General features: G+C 34.3%; 2 protein-coding genes across 2 annotated transcripts; both read right to left on the bottom strand.

The window, feature by feature from the left end:
• Nucleotides 1–1,677: 1,677 nt before the first annotated feature.
• On the bottom strand, nt 1,678–5,783 carry LOC132055714 (probable LRR receptor-like serine/threonine-protein kinase At1g74360). Its single transcript, XM_059447664.1, has 2 exons — nt 5,258–5,783; nt 1,678–5,072 (listed from the first exon to the last, which is right to left on the bottom strand). The coding sequence occupies exons 1-2, from the start codon at nt 5,325–5,327 to the stop codon at nt 1,861–1,863; spliced, it is 3,282 nt and encodes a 1,093-aa protein (XP_059303647.1). The 5' UTR covers nt 5,328–5,783; the 3' UTR covers nt 1,678–1,860.
• Nucleotides 5,784–18,837: 13,054 nt separating this feature from the next.
• LOC132058152 (WEB family protein At1g12150-like) lies at nt 18,838–22,210 on the bottom strand. Its single transcript, XM_059450707.1, has 2 exons — nt 21,480–22,210; nt 18,838–20,541 (listed from the first exon to the last, which is right to left on the bottom strand). The coding sequence occupies exons 1-2, from the start codon at nt 21,588–21,590 to the stop codon at nt 19,015–19,017; spliced, it is 1,638 nt and encodes a 545-aa protein (XP_059306690.1). The 5' UTR covers nt 21,591–22,210; the 3' UTR covers nt 18,838–19,014.
• Nucleotides 22,211–23,487: the final 1,277 nt, after the last annotated feature.

Genomic DNA, 23,487 nt, shown 5'->3' with positions numbered 1-23,487 from the left:
TACGTAGCCACCGTAGGACAGGATCGCTCCCCCGAGATAGGACGATACCTTAACTTTACCGAATGGATCCAATGCACGATACCGCCTCATACCCACGGCAAGGTATGGGGGCTCTGGGAACGAGGTACCATATATCCACGTACCCACGTGGTGATATCACATGGTCGGTTTATGAAATGCTCTCCCTACTTATCATGTTTTACGTATGTTATATCTATATATGTATCCATGCTTATACTCGTACTCGTATGTTCATGTTCATGTACGGAGTTTTCGATTTCGATTCTTATCATGTTATTTCATGTCCCATGTTATTTCATTCGGTTGCTTTACATACCAGTACATTCAATGTGCTTTGACGTCCCCTTTCTTGCCGGGGCTGCATTTCACGATGCGGTACGTATTTACGGACGCCGCGTACGCTCGGTAGGATTTGCTCGTATATATATTGGTGAGCCCCGCCTCATTCGGGGTTTAGTTAACTTTTGTTTTATGATTAGTTATGCATCTAAGGTATGGGGGCCTTGTCCCTGATAAGTATGTTTTATATATCGGACTCATGATAGAGGTTTCATAGACTAGACAATATATTATGTTATGTCCGAGTATTCGGAGTCGTATAGCCATTGGCTCACTCACGTTATTTATATATTCATGATTTATATAGTATTTCATTAAATTATTATGACATCTCATGTTTTATAAAAGCTCATCACGTTCATGCTATATTTTCGCTCATTTATGCCTCATGATGATTCGGCATAGCCATGTGGTTCGCTCGGTCACATGCGGTATGTATATATATATGTTTCGCCCAGACCATGGTTCGGGGCGTGACATAAATGTTATCCAAGAATGAATAAAATATATGGCTCATTGAGCTTTCTTCTATTTATTGTGTTCATATTTTACTTATATTAAGTTAGGAATATACCTAAAATATATAAGAATATACTTATAATATACATCTATTTAAATTAAAAACTAGAAAGTTATATACTTGAAAAATAACTAAAATATACTAAGAATATACTTATAATATAAATATACTTTATTTATAAAATACGAATTTATAAACTTAGAAAAAACTTAAGCTATAAATAACTTAAGTTATAATATATAAGTTATAAGTATACATATAACTTAAACATATATATAATTGATATATATATATATATATATATATATATATACACGTATATGTTGTATTGCTGTTAGTCAGTAAATATATAAACTTTACTTATAAACTTATATAGCATATGTAAATATACCTACAATATATTAATAAATACTATACAAAAAAAAAAGGAGGTTTTGGACAGTTTCGAACCGTACACGTCCGATTTCGTTTTTTTAACCGGTTAAACCGGAAACCGGCCGGTTTATTAACCGGTCCGGTCCGGTTCAAACCGGATAACAGGCTTACACTCATTCGGTTCTTGGAAAAATAAAAGTACTAAATCAAAGAGTTTAAGTTATATAAATCACAGTGTAAATAAAATTTCCACTACAATTAAGTGCAATTTAATCTAATAAAGAAGGTCAAAGTATTACTCTATTTTCCTGATTACGACATCAGGCTTGATATGAAGAGTTACCCGTTGTTGTATATAATATGATAGTGCGATGCACAGAACATAAACTCGAAAGCAAGAGATAAAACTTTCCACGAAAACCTTTGAAAAGTTAATTCACATTTCAACTCTAATAATCTTCACAAAAAATGTGGGATCCTAACAAAACAAAATGCCAGAATAAAGAATCTAAAACAACTGTATACAAGAAGAATGTGCTATATGTATATTACAAATGTGTAAAAATTATTGACACTTAATTTGCTGATTCAAACAAAAATGTTCATCAAAATGAAGGAGAATTGCTACGACTGGATCCTGATCTTTGTCTGCGAGAAATGGCAATCAACATATCCAATACTTCCTTCATATTAGGCCTAGCATGAGGAATATCAGCAGTGCACCTTATTCCTATTTTAAGCAATTCACACAATTCCTCTGCTCCCTCAGCTAGACCAGATACCAAAAGAGAAACTGGTATTATGGCTCTAGTAAATCCTTGCCTTCCGTCTCCCATCACTCGCTTGGCCCATTCAACTAAACATTCCTCGCCTCCATCTACTGCCCGTCTCCCTGTGGCTAACTCCATTGCTAGCACACCATAACTGTAAACGTCACCTTTTGTTGTAGCCTGCCACGTCTGTCCATATTCTGGTGCAACGTACCCGATTGTACCAGCAACCATTGTGCTAACATGACTATCTCCAGCATCCATAACCCTAGCTAGGCCAAAATCCGTGACTCTTGCCCTTCCGTCTTTGTCTAGTAGCACGTTGCTAGCCTTAACGTCTCTGTGGACAATACAAGGGTAGCACTCGTGGTGTAAGAAGACTAACGCACGTGCCACATCAATTGCCACGTTGATTCTTTTCTTCCATGTGAATTTGGTTCTATCTGTGATAATGTCATCTAAGCTTCCACCTCCCATGTATTCATAGACTAACAATTTCTCTGATCCATTAAGGCACCAACCATAAAGTGTTACGAGATTCGGATGCCAACCAAAGTCGTTGCCACTTAGTACTTCCATTTCAGCTCGGAATTCTCTTTCCCCTTCAATTCCTTCCCTTTGTAGCTTTTTCACTGCCACTTGCCTTCCATCAGGCAAGACTCCGCGATAAACTGTCCCAAATCCTCCTTTACCTATAATTCTATCATTCGAGAATCTGCCTGTGGCCTTCAATATATCAGAATGTGTGAAGCTTGTTCTGTCCAAACGGATAACCTTAACATCATTAGACAACCACGGTGAGGATGCACCTGAACTCGATGCCACATCATGTCGGCCCTTTAAATCCTCCAATAAATATCCTGGTGTATCTATTGGAGATTTTAGGATGAGGCAGACAATGAGTGTCATAAGTCCACAAACTAGGAAAGCCAGTACCAGAGCCAAGAATACCAAAATTATACCGACTTTTGTAGGCCTTTTGAAACCTCCACCTTTGTTTATTGCATTATTCGTAGAGTTGTCAATGAAAGATGGAAGGCGAAGCAATGGATCGCCAAGATATGATGACTTCTCAAATGTGGCTAATTGCCCACTTTCTGGTATGGTACCATAGATGTACGGGTTGAAAGAGACATTGAACTTGCTCAGATCAGTCAAGTTACTAAAGCTAGCTGGGAATAGACCAGAGAAATTGTTGTAGGACAGATCAAGAATCTGTAAGCACTTAATGTAGCCAATTTGCCTTGGAATTTCACCAGCTATTCTGTTCTGTGAAACATTAAGGACTACTAGTTGCATTTGTCCAATCTGTGAAGGGAGCGTGCCAGCGAATTCATTTACACCTAAATGAAGCATACTGAAATTCTGCAGGCTGCCAATTTCAGGAGGGATCCTACCAGAAAACTTGTTGTTGCTAAGTTGAAGATAGCCTGATATCTGATTCGAACGAACATTACTGCTCGGTTCACACACTGGAAATAAACCATACCCTTTAAGCAATTTATCCCACAGGCTTCTACAATTCTTCCTGGTAAGAAGAGGATATACAAAACTAAATGGAGGATAATCAGCTGGTATCCACCTCTTCATCGCGAAGCACTCACCTGAGCCAGCGGTGACTTTATCCTTGGCCCTATTCGACAAGAAAGTAGGCATAGGATTGGAGCCAATTCTTGCTAACTGAGGTGGAATTGGCCCGGAGAGATGATTGTTTGCAAGATTCAACCATAATAAGCTACTGCAATTTCCCAACTCGGGTGGGATTCTACCAGTCAGTGAATTGTTAGCAAGCATCAACCACAAAAGTGAGTTTAACTTCCCTAAACTTGGTGGTATCACGCCAGTTAACTTATTAGAGGAAAGATCAAGGGCCTGAAGTGTCGGTATATCACCGTATACAGATGGTATACTTCCATTAAACTGGTTGTATGCAAGAATCAGAAACTTCAAGCCTTTCATCTTGTGAAGTTCAACTGGCAATGGACCGAAGAACTGGTTATCGCTCAAGTCCAACCGGGAAAGGTTCACTAAGTTGGGAATTCCAGAGGAAACTATGCCTCCAGTATAAGAGTTACCATGCAACAGAAGAAACCTTACCCGTGTAAATCGCCCGAAAATTTCTTGTATTTCTCCTCTGAAGTTGTTTCTACTGAGATCAAGAAACACCAAGTTGCTTAAACCTGATAAAGTCTCTGGAATTTCCCTTGAAATATTGTTGCTTCCCAGGTAAAGTGCTTGAAGACTCATAACTGATCCAATTTCCTTAGGAATTGGCCCTGAAAAGTTGTTTCCAGACAAATTCAAGTCTTCCAAGTTCTTACAATTCGATATCTCCTTAGGCAATCCTCCAACGAATTCGTTTTCTGATAAATCCAAAGCCTGCAAGGTGCAGTTTGGAGTGAAAAACGACGAAGGTAGAGAGCCAGTACACTTGTTTTTAGATACCGAAAACTCCTTCAGCTTATCAAAACCAACTGACAACTCTCCAGTCAAGTTATTGTAGCTCAAATCAAGATACTTCAAATTCCAGCACTGATCAAAGGTGCTTCCAATCTCCCCAGTGAAATTATTATTCGAAATATTTGCAACCACCAAACTGTCACAAATCCCCGGGAAAGTTAAACTGATCTCACCATGAATCCTGTTCATGGTCAAATCAAGAACTTGCAACTTGTTCAGCCCAGTCAAATTCAGCTCCCCATCAATAATATTGTGTGACAAATTCAAAAATCTCAGATTTTGACATTTTCCTAAGTCTGCAGGAATGGACCCTCCAATTGTATTCATGGACAGGTCAATATGTGTCAACTCTGTCATGGCAGAGAAATTATGAAACATTTTTCCAGCCAAATTGTCACCAGAGAGGTTGATTTGAATGACTCGATTAACACCATCATCACATAAAATTCCAGGCCAGTTGCACGGAGATAAGTCCGAGGAATCCCATTTTGTGTGACTGTATCCTTTATTAATTGGATTTTGCTCCTCAAGAAACGTCTTGAAACTCAGCAACACTTGCTTGTCAGTCTCGAGGGTGTCTCCGCAAACTATAATTCACAAACAAAAAATGGAAACTTTAGAATTGCAAGTCAACGAAGCTAAGAAAAATAGTCTTGAATATGCAAGAATCTCGAAAATTTATAAGCATATGATCGAAAAACGTTTGCTTTTATAGATATGACAATACAAAATGTTTCTAGCAGAGAGTTTAGGATTCATAAGGAATACAAACCTGTAGTGATTATAAGCAAGAAGTGGAATAATACAACAGGAAGAAGAATATCAGATTCCTCTTCTGACATAACTAAATCTTGTTTTCCTGTTCCAGTACTACTTCTCCTATCTATGTACTTTCTTCTTCTTTGTGTCACAGAGTTGACAGATGAGTTCTTGTTATGTCAGGGGTATAGAAATTTGTGCAAAAAAAGGTAATTTTAAGAAAAAGGTTTTGGTAGTTCAGAAACAATATCTCTGTGCAAGGAATAAACATGTGAAATTGTAGTTGAATTTCAGAGGGCCTGCAGATGGACTAAACCATACTTTTAAGACAAATGCACGTACGCTAGAATAATTTAATACTATATGCTTTTGCAGTAGTTTTTGTTTTCTGGTTATTAAATTTTTAAAGGGTCTGTTTATTGTGGTTGTCCTGTAGTTATAGTATTGTTTTTTTTTTTTTTTTTGGTGGAAAGATGAGGAGGTGGCTTTTGAAATTCAGGGACCGGAACTTTTGTTTGGAAACTTAGCCATATAAAATGCCGCCCAAATTGACCATTTGTGCACCATTTTGAAGGGGAAGAAAAGGTGATAGAGTTATGTTATGTGATAATTCTAGAAGAAAAAAAATGGTTGTCTCATGCTATAGGCGAGTTAGCGCCTAGGATATATAATTTATTGTTAGGGAGTGTTCTTGATGTGGGATTTTCCACCGCGAATCAAGATCGGTTCTAATATGCATATTGAACACTTGGCGAGAAACCAAAAAAGAAACTTTCGAATTGTATTTGCTAGTTCTAGAATTTAATGACCAAATTTTGTTTCCACTAAATTTCTTCACAGTTTCGTACTCTTGACTTGCTCCCCGTTCAAAAGCTTCAACTAACAGCTCAGTTGAATGAAACTTAAAATGGTCCCTCTTCCATAAGGGGCGGCTGACGCGTTTACCTTCAAAATGAAGAAATATTTGACTTTGAACCCCCTGTGCATACAATCTTGAAAAGTAAAATCATTTTGGCCGATTTGAACTAGGGGTGTTTAGATGTTTTGCTTGAATTTTCGGATTATGGATTGGATTTCAGATCTAATTCTACAAATTTCTGGTTTCAAATTGGATTAAGGATTTAGTACTTCGGATTTTCGCTAATCCTAAAATCCAAAACTTTTAGTTGGTTGTTAGAATAGTTTCTAGCTTGTTTTACTATGTTTGGACTTGTTAAATCCTTAGGTCTTAATGCTTCTAAGAATTTCCTTGATATTGATTTCATTGCTTGCATGAATACTTTATTTGGATGATTGTAGTAGGAATGATGAATTATTAAGGCAATTTAACACTAATATTCTTTAATTAGATGTTACTTTTGCAAGAAGAAGAAGAAGCAACTCAACTTATAGGCTCGAAATCGCAATTTCTCAAAATATCAAACTGATTAATTGGAGTCGATCTTAAAAAAAAATGGGTCCTAGCTGAATTTATTTGGAATGTAATTTTATCGAATTTCGAAGATCTAAACCGGAATTTTCATATTTAATTCAAATTGCCTGAACGTTCATCTTTAAATAATTAATTAGCCGTTATAATCCTCAAACTAAATTAAGATTAATTTTTCTTTTATCATCCGGTATACAAAGTTCATTAGAAAGACTAGTTTGAATTTGCGCTGAATAAGTGTATTAAGAAAAGCAAAGTTGTACATCATCCATCCATTGTTCATTTTTCGTATTATCCTTCTATGCCAAAAGCTTAACTATTCTTTCCTGAGAACATTAAACTTTACCTAATTTTTCTTCCCTCGTGTGAACTATAATTCTAAAAGTAAAACGAAGAACAAAGTAACCCAGCACTACGAGGCTATAGTCTTCCATAGAGTTTTTCTAATATCACACACATGATAGTCACGATTTGCCGAAAAGTAATTTGTGATCCACGTTGTATTAAATGGAATATAACACTACATTGTCAAGGTTTACAGCTAATCAGGTCGTGCTAATATTTCATAATAAGAACAATTGCGAGAATATAGTGAAGCCGATTTTTTTGATACTTTTTTACATACTTTGGAATATATTTTCTTGAATATTTACAAGTAAGCTGTCACTTCTAAATGTAGTTCACATCTTCAAATTCCACATTTTTAAAAATAAACCAAAATTTACACTGATATGTCACACAAAAAGAAGGGATACTGAGGGTTGTAATTTGCAATATTTTATCAAAACAACCATCAGTTCTTCGAATAAATCTACCGAACTTCTTTTTTCTTTTTGGCGATAATTAATTAATTATACTGTCATTCTGAAATTGGAAAGAGAAAAAAAAAACAGAGGCAGGATGCATGATTAATAAACTAATCTAAATGCCCCGAGACGTAACCAAATGTATTAGTCCTGACAAAAGCCAGATATATTATAAGTACTCCATCTTTTATAAGTTCTCTATGTTTGTTTTCTACTAAATAATATCCATATTAGTAACACTTACAAATACAATAAAAGTGATGCATCGGGCATATGGCATCAAGGCTATGCTAGAGAGTATGATTGAAAAAGAAAGCCATTTTGATTAGTTGGTTGAATGTTCAAACAAAAACATTTACAGAATAAAAGAGAGAACAAAAAGACAATTTCAGAACTCATTCAAATCAAATGTTTGACTATCTCCTCCACCCTGATTCAGCGAAACAGACAAAGACTACAAAGTAATGATCAACAATATCCGTGAATCATGATCATTCACATTTAATTAAAGATTTCGAGTTTAATGAAAAAAAAAAAAAAGAACTTTTTCTGAATTGATCCTGCGAACACGAAATTAAATTAATCGGATCAGTGACCAGCTTCTCGGAAACCGGCAATAAAAAGTTAACTCTAGGCTTTGTTCAATAGTAGTGAGAAACAAGAAAAAAATGGTTCAACAAAATGTTATAAATAATTAATACAACATAGTGAGAAGCAAGAAAAAAATGGTTCAACAAAATGTTATTAATAATTAATACAACAATTGTTAAATTCCATGCATATGAGCTGACTTAATATATTTTTTTAATTAGATATATTAAAATAAAGTTGGTTTTCTTTTCCTTGATGGACGCATGGACAAAATTGGTCAAAGGAAAGAGATATTTATTTTCTATAGTGGTTAGGGTTGTTATTGTTTTATCTTCACAAAATTATTTGTTTAAGCAGATAAAAAATAATTTAAGATGGGACTATATCATTTTCACTAGCTAACTTCGTTTGGCAATTAGAGACAAGTAGACACTGACATGTCCGCACGAGTGGATCTAGCTTTAAGTTTATCCTTATTGTCTTAAGCATCCTCCAAATTAAGTTTCAAAATCTGACAAAGTGAAAAAAAAAAAAATTGAATAGTTAATTTATATAAAGTCCTTAAATTAATAGGAAGAATCCACGTGTAAATTGACAAAAAAAATATTTTTTCACATTTAATAACCGTACATTGATTGTGATGAATCAGTTTGACTAATTAATTAATAGAAAAAATATCAAATGATCAGGTAAAGATTTTCAAATCATACGGGCCCTAAGTATATTTTTAAGTGGTTAATTCTTTTCATCTTGTAGATTAATTTTATAAAAAATTTAGCGGGCTCTATGTGATGCAACGTACATTTTTTTCCTAATTTTCATGATATATTATTTAACCCTCTTGGCATGCATGCTTCAATAAAATAAATTATGTTTATTTAAGATTTGTTGCTTGTCTAGATCTTATAAGATTTTGCAACAAATGCTATCACACTTACTTACTGGTATGTTAGATTCTGGCACTCTTGTCATGAATACAATAAAATCAAATTAAAATCATTAATTAAACCTATGATATATATATATATATATATATATATATATATATATATATATATATATATATATATATATATATATATATATATATATATATATATTGGCGTGCCGTTCTGCTGACTTACACTTGACCGTGATTTGGCTCTAATTAAACGACTACTATGTAAACTAAATTAAATCTCCCACATTTTCACCTAATTCCACATAGTTAAACGGCAAAAATCACAAGGACGGCCCGTGATTAAGACCTTAATCAAGTTAACTTTTTTGTTCTTCATTTGGCTTTGCCGGAAATCCAGACTTAATCAATCTGGACAACTTGTTAATTACACACAAAAGATATATTCAAAATCACGTGTGAACAAGTGGAAGATCCATGCATCGTTATGCATATAAACCATAGAGAGAGAGAAATCGGAAAAGGTTTTAATCACTCTCTCTCTTTTTAAAATAGATGTTGAACTCCCTCGATGAAAATTCTATCTTTTATTGGTGTGTGTATCGGCGTGCATAAGTAAAACATGTATAGTGAATACGGATATATGTGAGGACTGCTAATGAAATTCAGTCAACTACGTATTTTGCATATTTTGAATGTTCTTGTACTCTCTATATTTCAATTTGTGTGTCCTAGTTGGTATTTAGAAAGTCAAAAGGATGTTTTCTTTGAACATGATTTTTTCAAATACTTTTTAAATGTTTTAGATTGTTAATCGGGGGCGGATCTAGGGGTTTCCAGGGTGTTCACCCGAACATCCTCGGCAAAAAATTACACTGTATATATAAGGTAATTTTTTTATTTTTTATGTACATATATAGATTTTGAACACCCTTAGTAAAAATCCTGGATTTGCCATTGTTGTTAACTATTGTGAGATATACTGCTTTTTATGTAATTTGTAAATATGAAGAGTTTATTTTCAAAAACTTAAAGATTCTATATCCAAATTCACACCAACAATTAGATAGTGCAACCTTTTACTTTCAATCAGGTCACATAAATTGAAACAATGGGAGTAATTCGTGGCAAAATCAAAATTGGATTCTGGTCGTTCAAAGTCCACCTCCTGTTGTTGGCTTGCCCATATCTCACATTTAAAATTTTGAAATATAAATTTCTTTTGTGGAGTGAAGGAGTTGGGTGTGGTTTTTTTTTTTTTCTCCTTTAGGGTGGGATTCCTTTAATGTTTGAGAAGAAAGGGTTACCGGAATGGATCAGTGCTAAATCTCGTTACTACTAGTAATTTGTATAATATTATAAGTTTAATTAAATTTCAATACTCATGGATCAATTTTTTTCACTCATCAAGCAGAGACAGAATTAGAATTTTGAGTGTATGAATCTAAATTTTGACAAAACAGAGCATGCGTTTAGATTACTGGATTCTACCCACCCCGTACTCGTAATATTAGTTCCGCTCCTATCATCGAGATTTTCATGCCTCAAGAAAAGAAACACAAAAGAAGAAGAAGAGTATGAAATAAAATATAATATAAACTTGAGTGGTGGCTCACGCATAGAATTACAACCTTGTATGCAATATGTAATTCTCATCATAAACAACAAAAAGAAAAAGCGAAAAATTAAAGAGGAAGATGCATGGAATATATATAATATGATGTTGGAAGCAGGGTTCCTTTTGACTCTTTTTCCTTAAATGTAATCCATGATGTCAAAGTTCCAACTGCTGGTGCTCAAAAATCCAAGTCTTGATTGGACATCAACGAACAATCCAGAAGTTGATTAAATTTATAGTATAAAAAAAAATAAAAAAATAAAAGAAAAAGAGTAAAAAGGAGAAGCACATAGTTCCCTTTTTCTTCTTTCTGATGGCCATTATATTACCTAAAAAAAATAAACTAACAAGAAGGCAATACTTACACTCAAATTGCCCCTTCAAATGACTAGGTTATACTACGGGCCACTACTTGAAAATATCATTTTGTAGACTACCGAAGTGCGTTGCTCAGCCAATGAGTTAATTAGAATCGCTCAATTTATAATTAGTTGAACTGTTATTGTATTGACATTGACACTGTAAAAAATATTCTTACACAACCCTATCAGTTAGTACTCCTTCTGTCCACTTTTACTTGTTCACTTTTGACATTGTACACCCCTTAAGAATTAAAAATGAAATATATGTTTTACTACTATAATACTCATATTAATTGGTGTACAGTCTCAATAGATTTGAGAAATGAGTAATTAATACTAAGGGTAAAACAAAAAGAAAAAAAAGTATTTGTCTTGATATGCTAAAGTGGACAAGTAAAAGTGAAAATTTACTTTTAGTATAGCGAACAAGTAAAAGCGAATGGATGGAGTAGATAATTATAAATAGATTTTTCGATAAACATTAATTAACAATTTGATTACAATAATTACTAACTTGCTATCGCAAATTAAACTTCACTAATAATTTTAAAAGAAAATGACGCGATATATAACTTAAAGCCTTATTAGCTAACCGTTGCTTTTCTCTCCGTTAATAGCAATATCATGAGAAGCAGTGGCGGATGTATATGTATGGGAGGGAGTGCCATGGCACTTGCTAACTTTGGTCGAGACTTAGCATACACATACACTACTAAAAAAAATAGTGAAAATCGACTAAATTTTTCGACCGCATGAGGTTGAAAAAGCCGATTTTTAGACCAAATTTTCGACCTCAAGGGCAGGTCATTAATTGATAGGGTGAAATTTTTTTTGACCTCATGTGGTCGAATTTTTTCAACCACACGAGGTCGAAAAAAAAAATTCTACCTACATTAAGAGAATACAGTATTCGACCTTGTGTGGTCGAAAACTGCATTTTTTATTTAAATATTATTAAAAAAATTATACCTACATTAAGAAAATACAGTGTCCAATTACAAAGTAATGTAACTAATAATGATAGAAATGAGATTGAAAAAAAAATGGCAAAAAAATTACTTATCTTTAGTGGTGGCGGACAACAAGGTAGGGCGGCAACAAGGACAAACAGTGGTGGGGATGGGGCGTCGGCGGCGTTTGAGGGTGAGGTGAGGATGGGATTTTGGGATTTTAGGTTTTAGAAGAGTACTAAAACGATCTGATTTTGGGGGAGTATAATTGATTTTTTTACTTAAGTTTTTTGACCGCACGCACTCGAAATAATTAAGTCAGATTTGACCAAATTTGACTTAATTATTTCGACTGCATGCGGTAGAAATATGTTTTTTTATTTTTTAATTAATTGTTTTATATTTATATAATTTAATTTTTTATAAAATGATTTTTTTTTTACATTTATTATTTGTTTAAAAATAAGTTTCGACCTCATGTGGTCGAAATTTCATTTCCCGTTTAAATATCGACCCCGTGAGGTTAAAATCCAAAAAAAAAAAAATTAAATTAAATTCTGAAACTTCCAACCTCGTGTGATCTATTTTTTTCGATCAAAAAGTGTGGTCAAAATTTATTAGTCGAAATCTCTGTTTTTTTAGTAGTGATATGTATACATAGAAAAAATAGGCTGAATAGCTTAATTGGCACTCGGATCACCAAAAGGGTGTGTGATGCCATTGGCAATGCGTTGAATTATTCACTTTTGTGGCAGGAGTTCGAATACTGTTACTCTGTTAGCACACTTTTTATATAAGCTTTATTTTGCAGCATTTTAGCATTTGGGAGTTAGGACAACCACAAAGAGGTCGGTTTCTCCTTTGTTTCTTCGTTCTTTTCCTTTAATTGCTTAGTTCCTAGTACTAACCTTTTCTCTGGTCTTTTTAATTCATTTTTGAATATTTTTTCTCATTTTTCTTTAAACATTAAACATAAAATATAGAGGTTTTCTTCCGCAGTGATGCGCTTTCCCAACTCCTTCGATGATTTATTAGTAGATGATAGAAAAATATTATTTTTCTCCAGGGGCACAACTCCTGTAAATCTATTTCAGAGACCTAGAAAATAAAAATTCTTGAATAAGTTACTATTTTTATCAAAGATGAAAGTTTATTTTTTGCTAGATAATCTTTTGGTAGAAGGATAATTGTATATAATTTTGAATGAGTCAATTTTCATAAAAAATAATGAGTTGAAAAACGTCTCTAAACTTGCTTTTGTTTCAAAGTTCAAAGGGCTTATTAGTATAAAGTTTTTGCTAATGAGCCCTTTTTCTTGTACAAAACACATGCTCCAATTGAAAAATTATGCTTTTTCCCAAGTTATCATAATTAGTACTACGTAAATTTTTTGCTCGATTTATTTATATAAATGAAAAGACGAATAACCTGAACCAAAACGTAAATAAATCAAACCAACTAAATGTATACTTTATTTGAACCATGTAACTTGTAATATGTTCATGTTCAAATATATGACATTCCGAACCTTCAAATCCTGGATCTGCCTCTGATGAGAAGATGCCAAAGATTCATATAAACGCAACAAAAAGGTGGTAATGACAAAACAGAATAAAAAAGGATGGAGAAAATGACCCAGGATTGTGGTGGGCCGGGGGGTTTATGTCCTTAGCAAATAAGGCATTGGGGATATGATATTTTGAAGGTTCAAATTAGTGAAATATTTTTGGAATAGTGGGGTATGAATGTGACGTGCGTAGCCTATCATATGGGGAAAATGTATTTCCTTTCTGGAGTGCGGAGGACAATTATATGCCTTTGCCACACAAGGCAAAAGGAAAAGTATATCCTAAAGGGATTCAATTCATATGCACTATTTGTGTAGTAAATTTTTTACGAGGAAATAGGTGAATATAATTCTTTACAATTTGAATACAAGGAAATGATTTTACAAATTTTTACTAATAAATAAATTATATGCACTAATGCAAGAAATAATTTACACAATTAGGTTATTTAAAAGGTAATTATGTGTGACTATTTTTTACAAACATTAGTTGCTTACTTCAAAAAAACAAAAACCAATCTTCTATAACAGGTCAAAATATAATGATAGTGTGAGGAACTTTTATATTATCAGTATATAGAATTTAAACCCATGCAATTTAACCACTTCTAAGAAGTTACTACTACTAGTCTTATTTTCTAAGTCACTAATGAAAGAATTTTATCCTAATAACATTAAAAAAAATTACGCTATCAATATACAAAAATTAAATTTATTCCAAGAAGAAAGCTTGCGTCTAAAAAGATGGCATACGGTCCAAAACACACACCGTGTATAATTTTTAATAGAGAAAAAATGGTTCAAAGGACTAAAGAGTGTTTGTGTTCAACAAGATTACTACAGCTACCATTTTGCCATTGACCTTTGACCATTCTGTACTTTCCCACCAATCCTTGCCCCCCAAGACTCTTCTTGTCTTAAACATGTACAAGTCTTAATCCCTATTTGTGTCTTTTTCATCATTAATTAAACATATCACTAACACTAGACCGTTGAAAACGTGGGTAGAATTTGTTTTACGACCAACCTCAGAATTGGTACCTTTTTCTTTTTTCTTTTGGAGTATTGGAGTAGCAAGTGGGAAAGGAGCAGTAGGAATTGAACCTATAAAACATGTGATCATAGATTAACTTTGGTTGTGCATGTATGGCGAGTCTGTCATTTTCACGACATTTTCTCATCTCGGGCCATTTCTAGCAAGATGAGGTTCTGATCGAAGATATTGTTGAGGTTCAACCTAAAACCTACTCAAGATAAGGACAAAGGAAACAAAAGCAACCAAATATCATTTTTACCTACTATGCCTTTTGCCGATGCTATTGAGTTCCAGCTTATAAGCCATTTTTAACTTATTTGGGTGTTTAATAAAATAGAAAACAACTTAAATTAAGTTGAAAAGTGCTTAAAATAAGTCAAAACCAAGAAGTTGCTCAACTCCAACTTTTTTTTTTTTTTTGGCTTAAAAGCCATTTTGGTTTGACCAACAACTTTATCCTTTTATCCCTTATATTTTCTATTAATTTCAATACTACTCTTACTTCTAAAACCCCTTCAAGCATTTTTATCCAAACACGTAATTGCTTATTTATAAAATAACTTTCAGCACTTAAAAAATACTTTAAACACTTATGCCTAAAAGCCATTTTTTTCCCGCTAATCTAAACGGACTCTTATACAAGGGGATTTAGAAAAACACTAATAATATCATATTTGGGACTTTGAACCTATGATTTAAAGTAACTTTTCAACTCTTTTGCCACTTTCTAGAATTTTATCTTTTGTCAAGGAATTCAATAATTTAAATAAGCCAAAAAGAATCATTTTTTTGCGTGGATTGTCCTTCATTTGGGGCAGTCTTTAATTTTTGCCCTTCAAATTGGTGGTCTTTAAGTTTTGTCTATCGCATAATACTCCGAGATTGTGGGTTCGAATCCCGGTTCAGTAAAAAAAAAAATCGCAAGGCAGAATTTTGCTTCAAAACTCTACCTTAAAGCTGCCTATGCAAATTCTGTCGTGCGAATCCAAACTGTACCTTGCGAATTTTTAAAAAAAAAAATTATTGAGCGGGGGTTCGAACCCGAAACTAAGGAATTTTTAGCGAAGGGCAAAAGTTAAAGACCACCAATTTAGGGACAAAAATTAAAGACCACCCCTAGCGAAGGGCAATCCTGCAAATTGCCCAAAAAGAATCATTTTTTTTGCACGGATTGCCGTTCAAAGGCGCTGGTCTTTAATTTTTGTCCCTCAAATTGATGATCTTTAATTTTTGTCCTTCGCTTAAAAAGTAGCCGAAAATATCCCGAAGTTCTGCGTTAGAACCGAGCTCAGTCAAAAAAAAACAATTTCGCAAGGCAAAGCTTCGCGAAAATTCTGCCTTAAGGCAAAAGTTTGCCTTGCGAAATATTTCAAGGCAATTTTTTTTTTTTTACTCTGCTGGAATTCTACAAATGCCCAAATAGGCCTAATTTTGCTACTAAATTCTGCTTTGCGAAATTATTCCTTTTTTTTTATTGAACCGAGTTTCGAACCCAGAACCTCGGGGTATTTTAAGCGAAGGATAAAAATTAAAGACCAGCATTTTGAGGGACAAAAATTAAAGACCACCCCCGAGTAAGGACTATCGTGCAAATTGCCCAAAAAAAATTCATTTTTGCTAACTTGTCAAAGTCTTTAAAAGGAAAAGATGGCAACACAGATCTGAAAATAGCAAATGGCATGAGCGAAGACATATCCTTTTGGGCTGGGCTCCCTCTTAAAGACAGAAAATGTCAGCCATACTAGGCTTAACTTATTGGCCCAATAAAATCTATAACCCACTCGTCTACATTTTTTTGTGCGGATTGTCCTTATTTTGGGGTGGTCTTTAAATTTTGTCCCTCAAATTGCTGGTCTTTAAGTTTTGCCTTTCGCTTGAAAAAGTAACCGAAAATATTCTAAGATTCTGAGTTCGAACCCCCACTCAGTCAAAAAAAAAAAAAAAGAAATCGCAAGACAAGACTTTGCAAAAAGTTATGCCTTATGCGGCATACTTTGCCTTAAGGCATAACTAAAAGTCTGTCGGAGAGGCAGAACTTTGCCTTATAAGGCAAACTCTTAGTTATGCCTTAAGGAAAAGTTCATCCTTATGGGGCATACTTTTAGTTATGTCATAACTAAAAAGTATGCCCCATATGGTGGAACTTTTCCTTAAGGCATCTAAAAGTTGCCATATAAGGCAAGATCAATGCCTTAAGGAAACGTTCCGCCTTATGGGGCAGACTTGTAGTTATGCCTTAACTAAAAGTCTACCCCATAAGGTAGAACTTTTCCTTAAGGCATAACTAAAATTTTGCCTTATAAGGCAAAGTCTATGCCTTAAGAAAAAAGTTCTGTCGTATGGGACAGACTTTTAGTAACAATAAAGTGACCGAAAATACTCCATACATCGAAAAAACAAAAAAATATTAATTAGGCATACCCTTATCTATGATCTAATTTAGCAAGGCATAAGTTTATAGAGCTTTTGTCTTGTCCGGCATAAGTTATGTAGGAATTAAGTTATCTGGCGTAAGTTATGTATTGCCTAATTCGGCATGCATAGGCTTATATTTTCGCATCATAATGTAACATAATTTATTCCTTACAAGGCATAACTTAGTTCCTTCAGAAAAGTGCTCTAAACTTATGCCGGATAACTTAATTCTTACAAAACTTATGTCGAGCAAGGGCAAAATTCTGAAACTTATGTCTTGCGAAATGAGGTCATAGATAAGGGTACTTTGACTCACAAATTTTCATTAAATGAGAAGCAGGGGAAAAAAATTAAAGACCAGCGATTTGAGGGACAAAAATTAAAGACCAACCCGAAATAGGGGAAATCCGCGCAAATAAATGTCAAATGGTTGGTCTTTGATTTGCAGTTTTTGGACATATTGCCCTTCAAAAGCATCGGTCTTTATTTTTGCCCCTCATATATGTGGTCTGTAATTTTTCCGCTACTGCGTAATGAAAATATTCAGACTTGCTTCGCTCGACATAACATCTATAACATTTATTTTCGAAAACTGAAGCTTTGCTTCGCTTGGTATAAGTTCGGTAGGAATTAAGTTATGCGGCATAAGTTGTGTGGTATTTTCAGAATTTGTTGTAGTGTTGAATTATGTCTTTTGGGCATATGTTCTTTATCCTTTTCTGTGCCTGTTTTTGTGGAGTTTGATGTATTTTGGCCATTTTTATGTTGAGTATTGAAAGTTTTATCGTGTTTGGCACAATTTGTGAAAATGAAATATAAACTTATGCCGCGCGAAAAGTGCCGCAAGGCAAAAATTGAAGACCACAATTTTGAGGGGCATTTGTGAGAATGACCCCTTTAATTTTGCCCCTTTAGCAATTGAACTTATGCCTAGTGAACAGAAGTTCTTCTGAGGGTGCCGGGCATAACTTATAAGATATTATGATGCGGAAAAAAAAAGTTATGCCCCGAAAAAAATTGTTTATTATGGGGACAAATATTAAAGATCAGCAAAAAGTAAGGCATAAGTGCTAATGACCCTCGTCCATATCAAATCTAATTTAGCAACTTTGGTGTTTGGACATGATTTAATTGAAATTTGAAAAAAAAAAAAAAACAGAAGTATTTGAAATTGAAGTTAAAAGGGGTATTCTAAAGCTGCCCACATGGGAAAAATGTGAAGTTTTGTTAGTGTATAATTGAAATATTCCTAAAACCAGTTTTTCAAACCTCAAATTTTCGATTTCAAGTTTGAAGTTGAAATAATGGACCAAATTAATGAACAAACAAACACTTATTTGAAATATGATTTTAATTTTTTAAATAACCCAAATCATATTCATGGCCAAACGGTAAAGGAACAAATCCTTTTAAATTTGAGAGGACCCAAATCATATTCGTGCATCTTAATCAAGAGAGGACCCAATTTTTATTGGCGAATTTACTGGGATCTTAATATTTACTGCCAGCTGGCTAAAAAAAATCACCCTCCTAGCCGTAATAGAATATATATGGACCTCGTAGGAGTATACTCAGTGTATAACAAGTGTATAATTAGTGTACAGAGTTATTATACTGGCTAAAATTTGTAAAAATAAAGATTGGAGTATTCGTTGTATAGTGTAATGTTAATCTGTTAATGGTTCCTTCCTTAGCTTCAGCTACAAATAGCTTCATTATATAAGAAGTTCAAATTGTAATAAGAAGGCATTGTGAAATGTGGATGAAAGTTTTTCTCTATGTATCTCTATTTCTCCTTTTCTCTCTCTATCAACCTTTACAGAATTTGTTCAAGGATTGTTCTTTCAATCACTTAGAATTCTGCCCAGTTGTAACTTTTTCTCCAAAGAGTAAGTATAACATTTCACAACATATACTAATGTACATAGTATGTATGAATACTACATCTAAACTTGAACCAAGAACAATTAACAAGAATATGGGACATAAAAGTAACAAGATCAATAAAATCACATTGCACTACCAGTCCAAACTAGCAAACTTATAATACAGAAAGCTTTTCTTGCTATTGAAAAGTTTTGCAGTAGATTTGGTGTAACTAGAAATTCATCCTGAGAACCTTACCAAGAGGTTGTAATGTTTTAGGAGAAGTATCAGACTTGTATTCAGTAATTTCTCTGGAAATGGACTCCTCTCTAAGTGCTGCCAATGCTGCCTTTTTTCTCTCTTTATGTTCCTTCCACCTCTTTATCTGATTTTCAAGTGCAGCTTTACCCTTCTCAGCTGCCTCAGCTCTGCTTATCGCCTGCTCAGCTCTCGTCCTCAACTCGCTAATTTTCACCGTTGCTGTTTTCAGTTCTTTCTTCAGTACTTGAATTTCACTTGGTTCTTCATGAACTGGCTCCTTGTTCTTGATCAACTGCTCATTCTCGAGTACTCGCTCATACTCCTCTCTTGGTACTGTGACATAGGCCTTAGCCTCTCCGTTTCCCTCTTCTGATTCTTCATTTCGACTTTCTTCAGATGATTTACTAGCTTCTTTTAGTCTCTTATTTTCCTTTTTGGCCTCTTCAGCCTCTAAGGCAAGCTGCTGAACTGCAAGATGTAAAGCTGATTTCTCACTATTGGATAATGAATCAGCAACCTCCGCTGCTACAATTTTCGACCTCCCTTTGTGAAGCTCAGATTTTAGAAATGCTATCTCAACTTGTGCTTCTGATTCCTTTTCTCTAGTCTCAACCATTTCCTTTTTAATCGTCTCAACATCTGCATTGGCTCGAGCAGCCTGTTCGTTGGCTTTATTGAGTTCCCCTTTTACTTGCCTGAGTTCCAACTCCAATAAACTGGTATAACCAGACTGATCCCAATTCTTTCTCTCTTGTAATTCGAGAGCCTCGTTTAACTTTTTCACCTCACTAGCAGCATCTGAAGTGACTTTCTCATAAGAAGAGCAAAGCTCATTTACTTCCTGGAATTCTGCTTTCATTGAATCGATAAGTGCAGACTTGTTCAATAGCTCATTTTCCAAATTCTGCATTATTTCGAAGTGATGGCTCATAAATTCTATTTCTTCCTTTGCATTTGCTGCTTCTAATTCCAACTCGGCCTTTCTCTCATACAAAAGAGCAGTGCTTTCTTCTGCCTCAGAAGCAGTCATTCTCAAGTGCAAAACGGTCTCATTGAGCTTTGAAACATTCCTCAATAGCTCATCAGTCTTTAACTTTTCCTTGCTCAAAGATTTTTCCATCACTTCTACTTGTGTCAAGGCTTCGAGTTTAGCATCTCTTTCTCCCACTAGTTCTCTTTGTGTGGCCTTCAACTCATCGATGGCATGTGAGAGCTGTCCTCGTGTCATTACAGACTCCAAAAATCGGTCATCCATCTTCTGAATTCTTGACTCAAGTTCAAGTACATGAATCCTTAACGCTCTACATTCTATCGTGTAAATCTCCTTCTCGAGTTCAGAGCTCATTAAAAGGGTGTATAGTTCATCAACTGTATTTTCATTATGGTCTAGCTTAAGAAGTGCTTGCTTGTGTGCAGAATCCTTCGCCTCAAGTTCAATTTTCAGATTTGCCAAGTATTTTAATACACTTCCAATATCTTTTTCCTTCTCCATCTCCATCTCCATCTCCTGTCAGTTCAAGGGAAAAAAGAAGAAGTCAAATTCGATATTGCAAGTGTAAGTCGACGTTCCTGATATGAAAGTGAAAGTGTTGTGAAAGCCGGCCCTAAGCAGGATCAAAAGACATTTAAGTCCAGTTCCGATCTGGATAAACCAATCAGACAGGGTGACTTGGCTGTGAAGATCTAGATATCAATTTGTTCAAAGAACATAGCATCTCACACATCATCAAGAATACAACATCTTGCGAGACATCTTATTTATTCTTCTTACTATTTAATTACATAGTCCCCTAAACACTGCAATACTGCATACTTTCTATTACGTCCCAAAATCCATGAAGAATGAGCTGCGTAAAAATAAACAAAAAGCAAACATTTCGTTACAATTCTGTGGAGTATTGCATAGATTAATAGATACCACAAATCTAAAGTAGGCAATTTCAAGTTCTGATAACAATTCGGGATGATTATGACCTATACTCCCCCCATTTCAGTACATCTGACATGTTTTCCTTTTTGGTCAATTCCAAAAATTACGACACACTCTAACTTCTCGTTATACCCTTAGAGAAGCTTTTGCAACCACACAAATGTTATGACATGTTTAAGTCCACAAGTTTCAAAAGTTTTATAACCATACAAATGCTATGACGTGTTTAAGAGTACAAGTTTCAAAAGTCTTTATTTCTTTTTTAAATTGGAATGGGGAAAGTAACACTTTGTATACTTCAATTATAGTCTTGCAGCAACAATTACTCTTCATTCTTAAACATATCTTGATGGAACGACGAAGAAACTTAATTGGAAAAATAATAGACTCGAGCAATCTAAATCTTGGTATGATAATTGATCAACAACACTATGGTGAGCACAAAAGCCAGTTGAAAAGAGTAATAAATTTCGTGAAGCATTGTAGGATTTGGTCAGTTGGCTTACATTAATACATGAAGTGGATCTATATTTCTTCTTGACGTCAGATGATTTCTCTCCAAACAAAGAAAGCGCGGCTTGGACTGATTCAATTGATTTTGTATCAATCTCTCCCATTACTAATTCCTTCTCCAAGAGAGAAAACAAAACCCCTTTTGCGGATCTCCAATAAAGTAATGAACTTTAATAAAGTTTGAGAAAGATGCAGAAGAGATTAGCTGAAGTTAGCGAATTGTTGATGGTGAGAAGCAATAAGATTGAGAATTTCATTTGATTTATAAGCACGAAAGAGTGAGAGAATTGGAAAAGACCGATACGAACAAGAAATTTCTGTCTCCATGGAAAAATCCAGCAGAGAAGCATTGTTCCCACAGGATAACAGCCAGCTTTGTTCTATGTTTTGCTATGTATAATTTCCCCTCGGCCGTTTTGAACGTTTGTTTGCGCGCGCTCCCTCTTTGTATCCTCTTTTTTGAGACAATTTAACTAAAGGTATTCTTTTAAGTCTTGAAATTAGAAAGGAAAAATTACACTGTATATTAATTAGGGTAACAATGCTATCAAAATTTGACCACCTTTTTAAATCTTACAAAACATGACCCACTCCCTTCTCCTCTCTCTCTCCCCTTGAACTTCAATTCAGGAAAATGCACTGAATTAGGGTTTCAAGATTGGTAGTTGAGACCAAAAAGTGAAAAGATATGTTTTCTGGACATCTAAAATTGCGTAGAATCGAATGTACGGCTGCGATTGATCCACAAAGATACTTGTAATTGAGAGTAATTGCTATATGAACAAGTGAATCAAATTTCGCGGATTTTGTTGAGGTACAATCAGCTGCATTGCGGAAAATAGAAGATTTACGGTATAATAGTGTATAATATTGTATATGATTGTATTTATGGGGTGTATATGGGTGTATACACTCCTCTTATACAATATTATACATTTTTATACACCTATATACATAATATATCTGTCTTGTATAAAAGTGCAATTCTTATTCAAAACCGAAATTTCGTATCTATGTTTATACCCACTTATACAATATTGTATAATTGTGTATAAATGCATATTTTTCATGTATAATTATATCTTTTTGTGTATATGCCTACACATTATACACTTTCATACACCTCTATATATAATGTACATGTCTTTTGTATATAAGTGTATAACATTGTATAAAAGTGTTATTGGGCTATATTTTTGCAATGTAAGTTTTGGGCTATATTTTTGCAACATAATCAGCGAATTGTATATTTCTGAAATTTTCCCAATTAGAAATGGTGACTTTGACTTGGTCAACTCAAATTAAATGAAATGTGGGTCTAACTTTAACAATCAAGAACTAGGGGGTACGATTAGAATTTTGATTTTTTTAAAAAGATTTCCCTCTCCTTTTTATCTTTTCATATTTATTTTTCCTTCTCTTTCTTCTTCTTCTTCTTCTTCCTTCTCTCAGCTATTTTTTCTCTTCTTTTGCTTCTTCTTCTTCTTTTTGGTCGCCGTCATCTTCATCTTTTTCATGGCGTATTCTTCTTGTTCTCCTAGTTTTTTATTTTATTTTATAGATTGTTTTACTTTGTTAGTCTTATATTTACTTTGTTAGTCTTATATTATGGAGAAAATTTGGAAAAAATCCAACAATTTTAGAAGTCGTTGCAACAATTACTGAAATTTGTTGCAGCAATTCAGTATTTGTCAAGTTGTTGCAACAATTATTGAACTTGTTGCAACGACTATGAAAGTTTCTTGCAACAATTTTCCAAAGTTGTTGGATTTTCTGTATAAGGTGAAAGTGGAAAGTAAGGTGAAGAAGGTGGTGGAGAAGGTGGAGTAGAGGAAAAGGAGACAAAAAAAGTGTTGGCGGAGATAATGATACCGAAGTAGGTGGTGGTGGCGGCGGTGGCGGTGAAGGTAGATGCGGCAAAGGAGGGGGAAGGGGGGGGGTGGGTGGGAGAGAGAGGGAGGGGGGAGGTAGGTTCATTGTGTAAATAATAAAACTTGGGAG

This window comes from Lycium ferocissimum, chromosome 5 (assembly GCF_029784015.1).
Source record: "Lycium ferocissimum isolate CSIRO_LF1 chromosome 5, AGI_CSIRO_Lferr_CH_V1, whole genome shotgun sequence".
NCBI lineage: Eukaryota > Viridiplantae > Streptophyta > Magnoliopsida > Solanales > Solanaceae > Lycium > Lycium ferocissimum.
The sequence above is the reverse complement of the archived record's forward strand: the minus strand, read 5'-3'. Positions and strand labels throughout refer to the sequence as shown.

Bases quoted from the DNA above. Each gene is read 5' to 3' on its own strand.
- LOC132058152 (XM_059450707.1), bottom strand. From the start codon at position 21,590: ATGGGAGAGATTGATACAAAATCAATTGAATCAGTCCAAGCCGCGCTT. The intron at 20,542-21,479 runs GTAAGCCAACTG...CAGGAGATGGAG, and splicing joins GATCCACTTCATGTATTAAT to ATGGAGATGGAGAAGGAAAA.
- LOC132055714 (XM_059447664.1), bottom strand. From the start codon at position 5,327: ATGTCAGAAGAGGAATCTGATATTCTTCTTCCTGTTGTATTATTCCAC. The intron at 5,073-5,257 runs GTTTGTATTCCT...TGTGAATTATAG, and splicing joins CTTGCTTATAATCACTACAG to TTTGCGGAGACACCCTCGAG.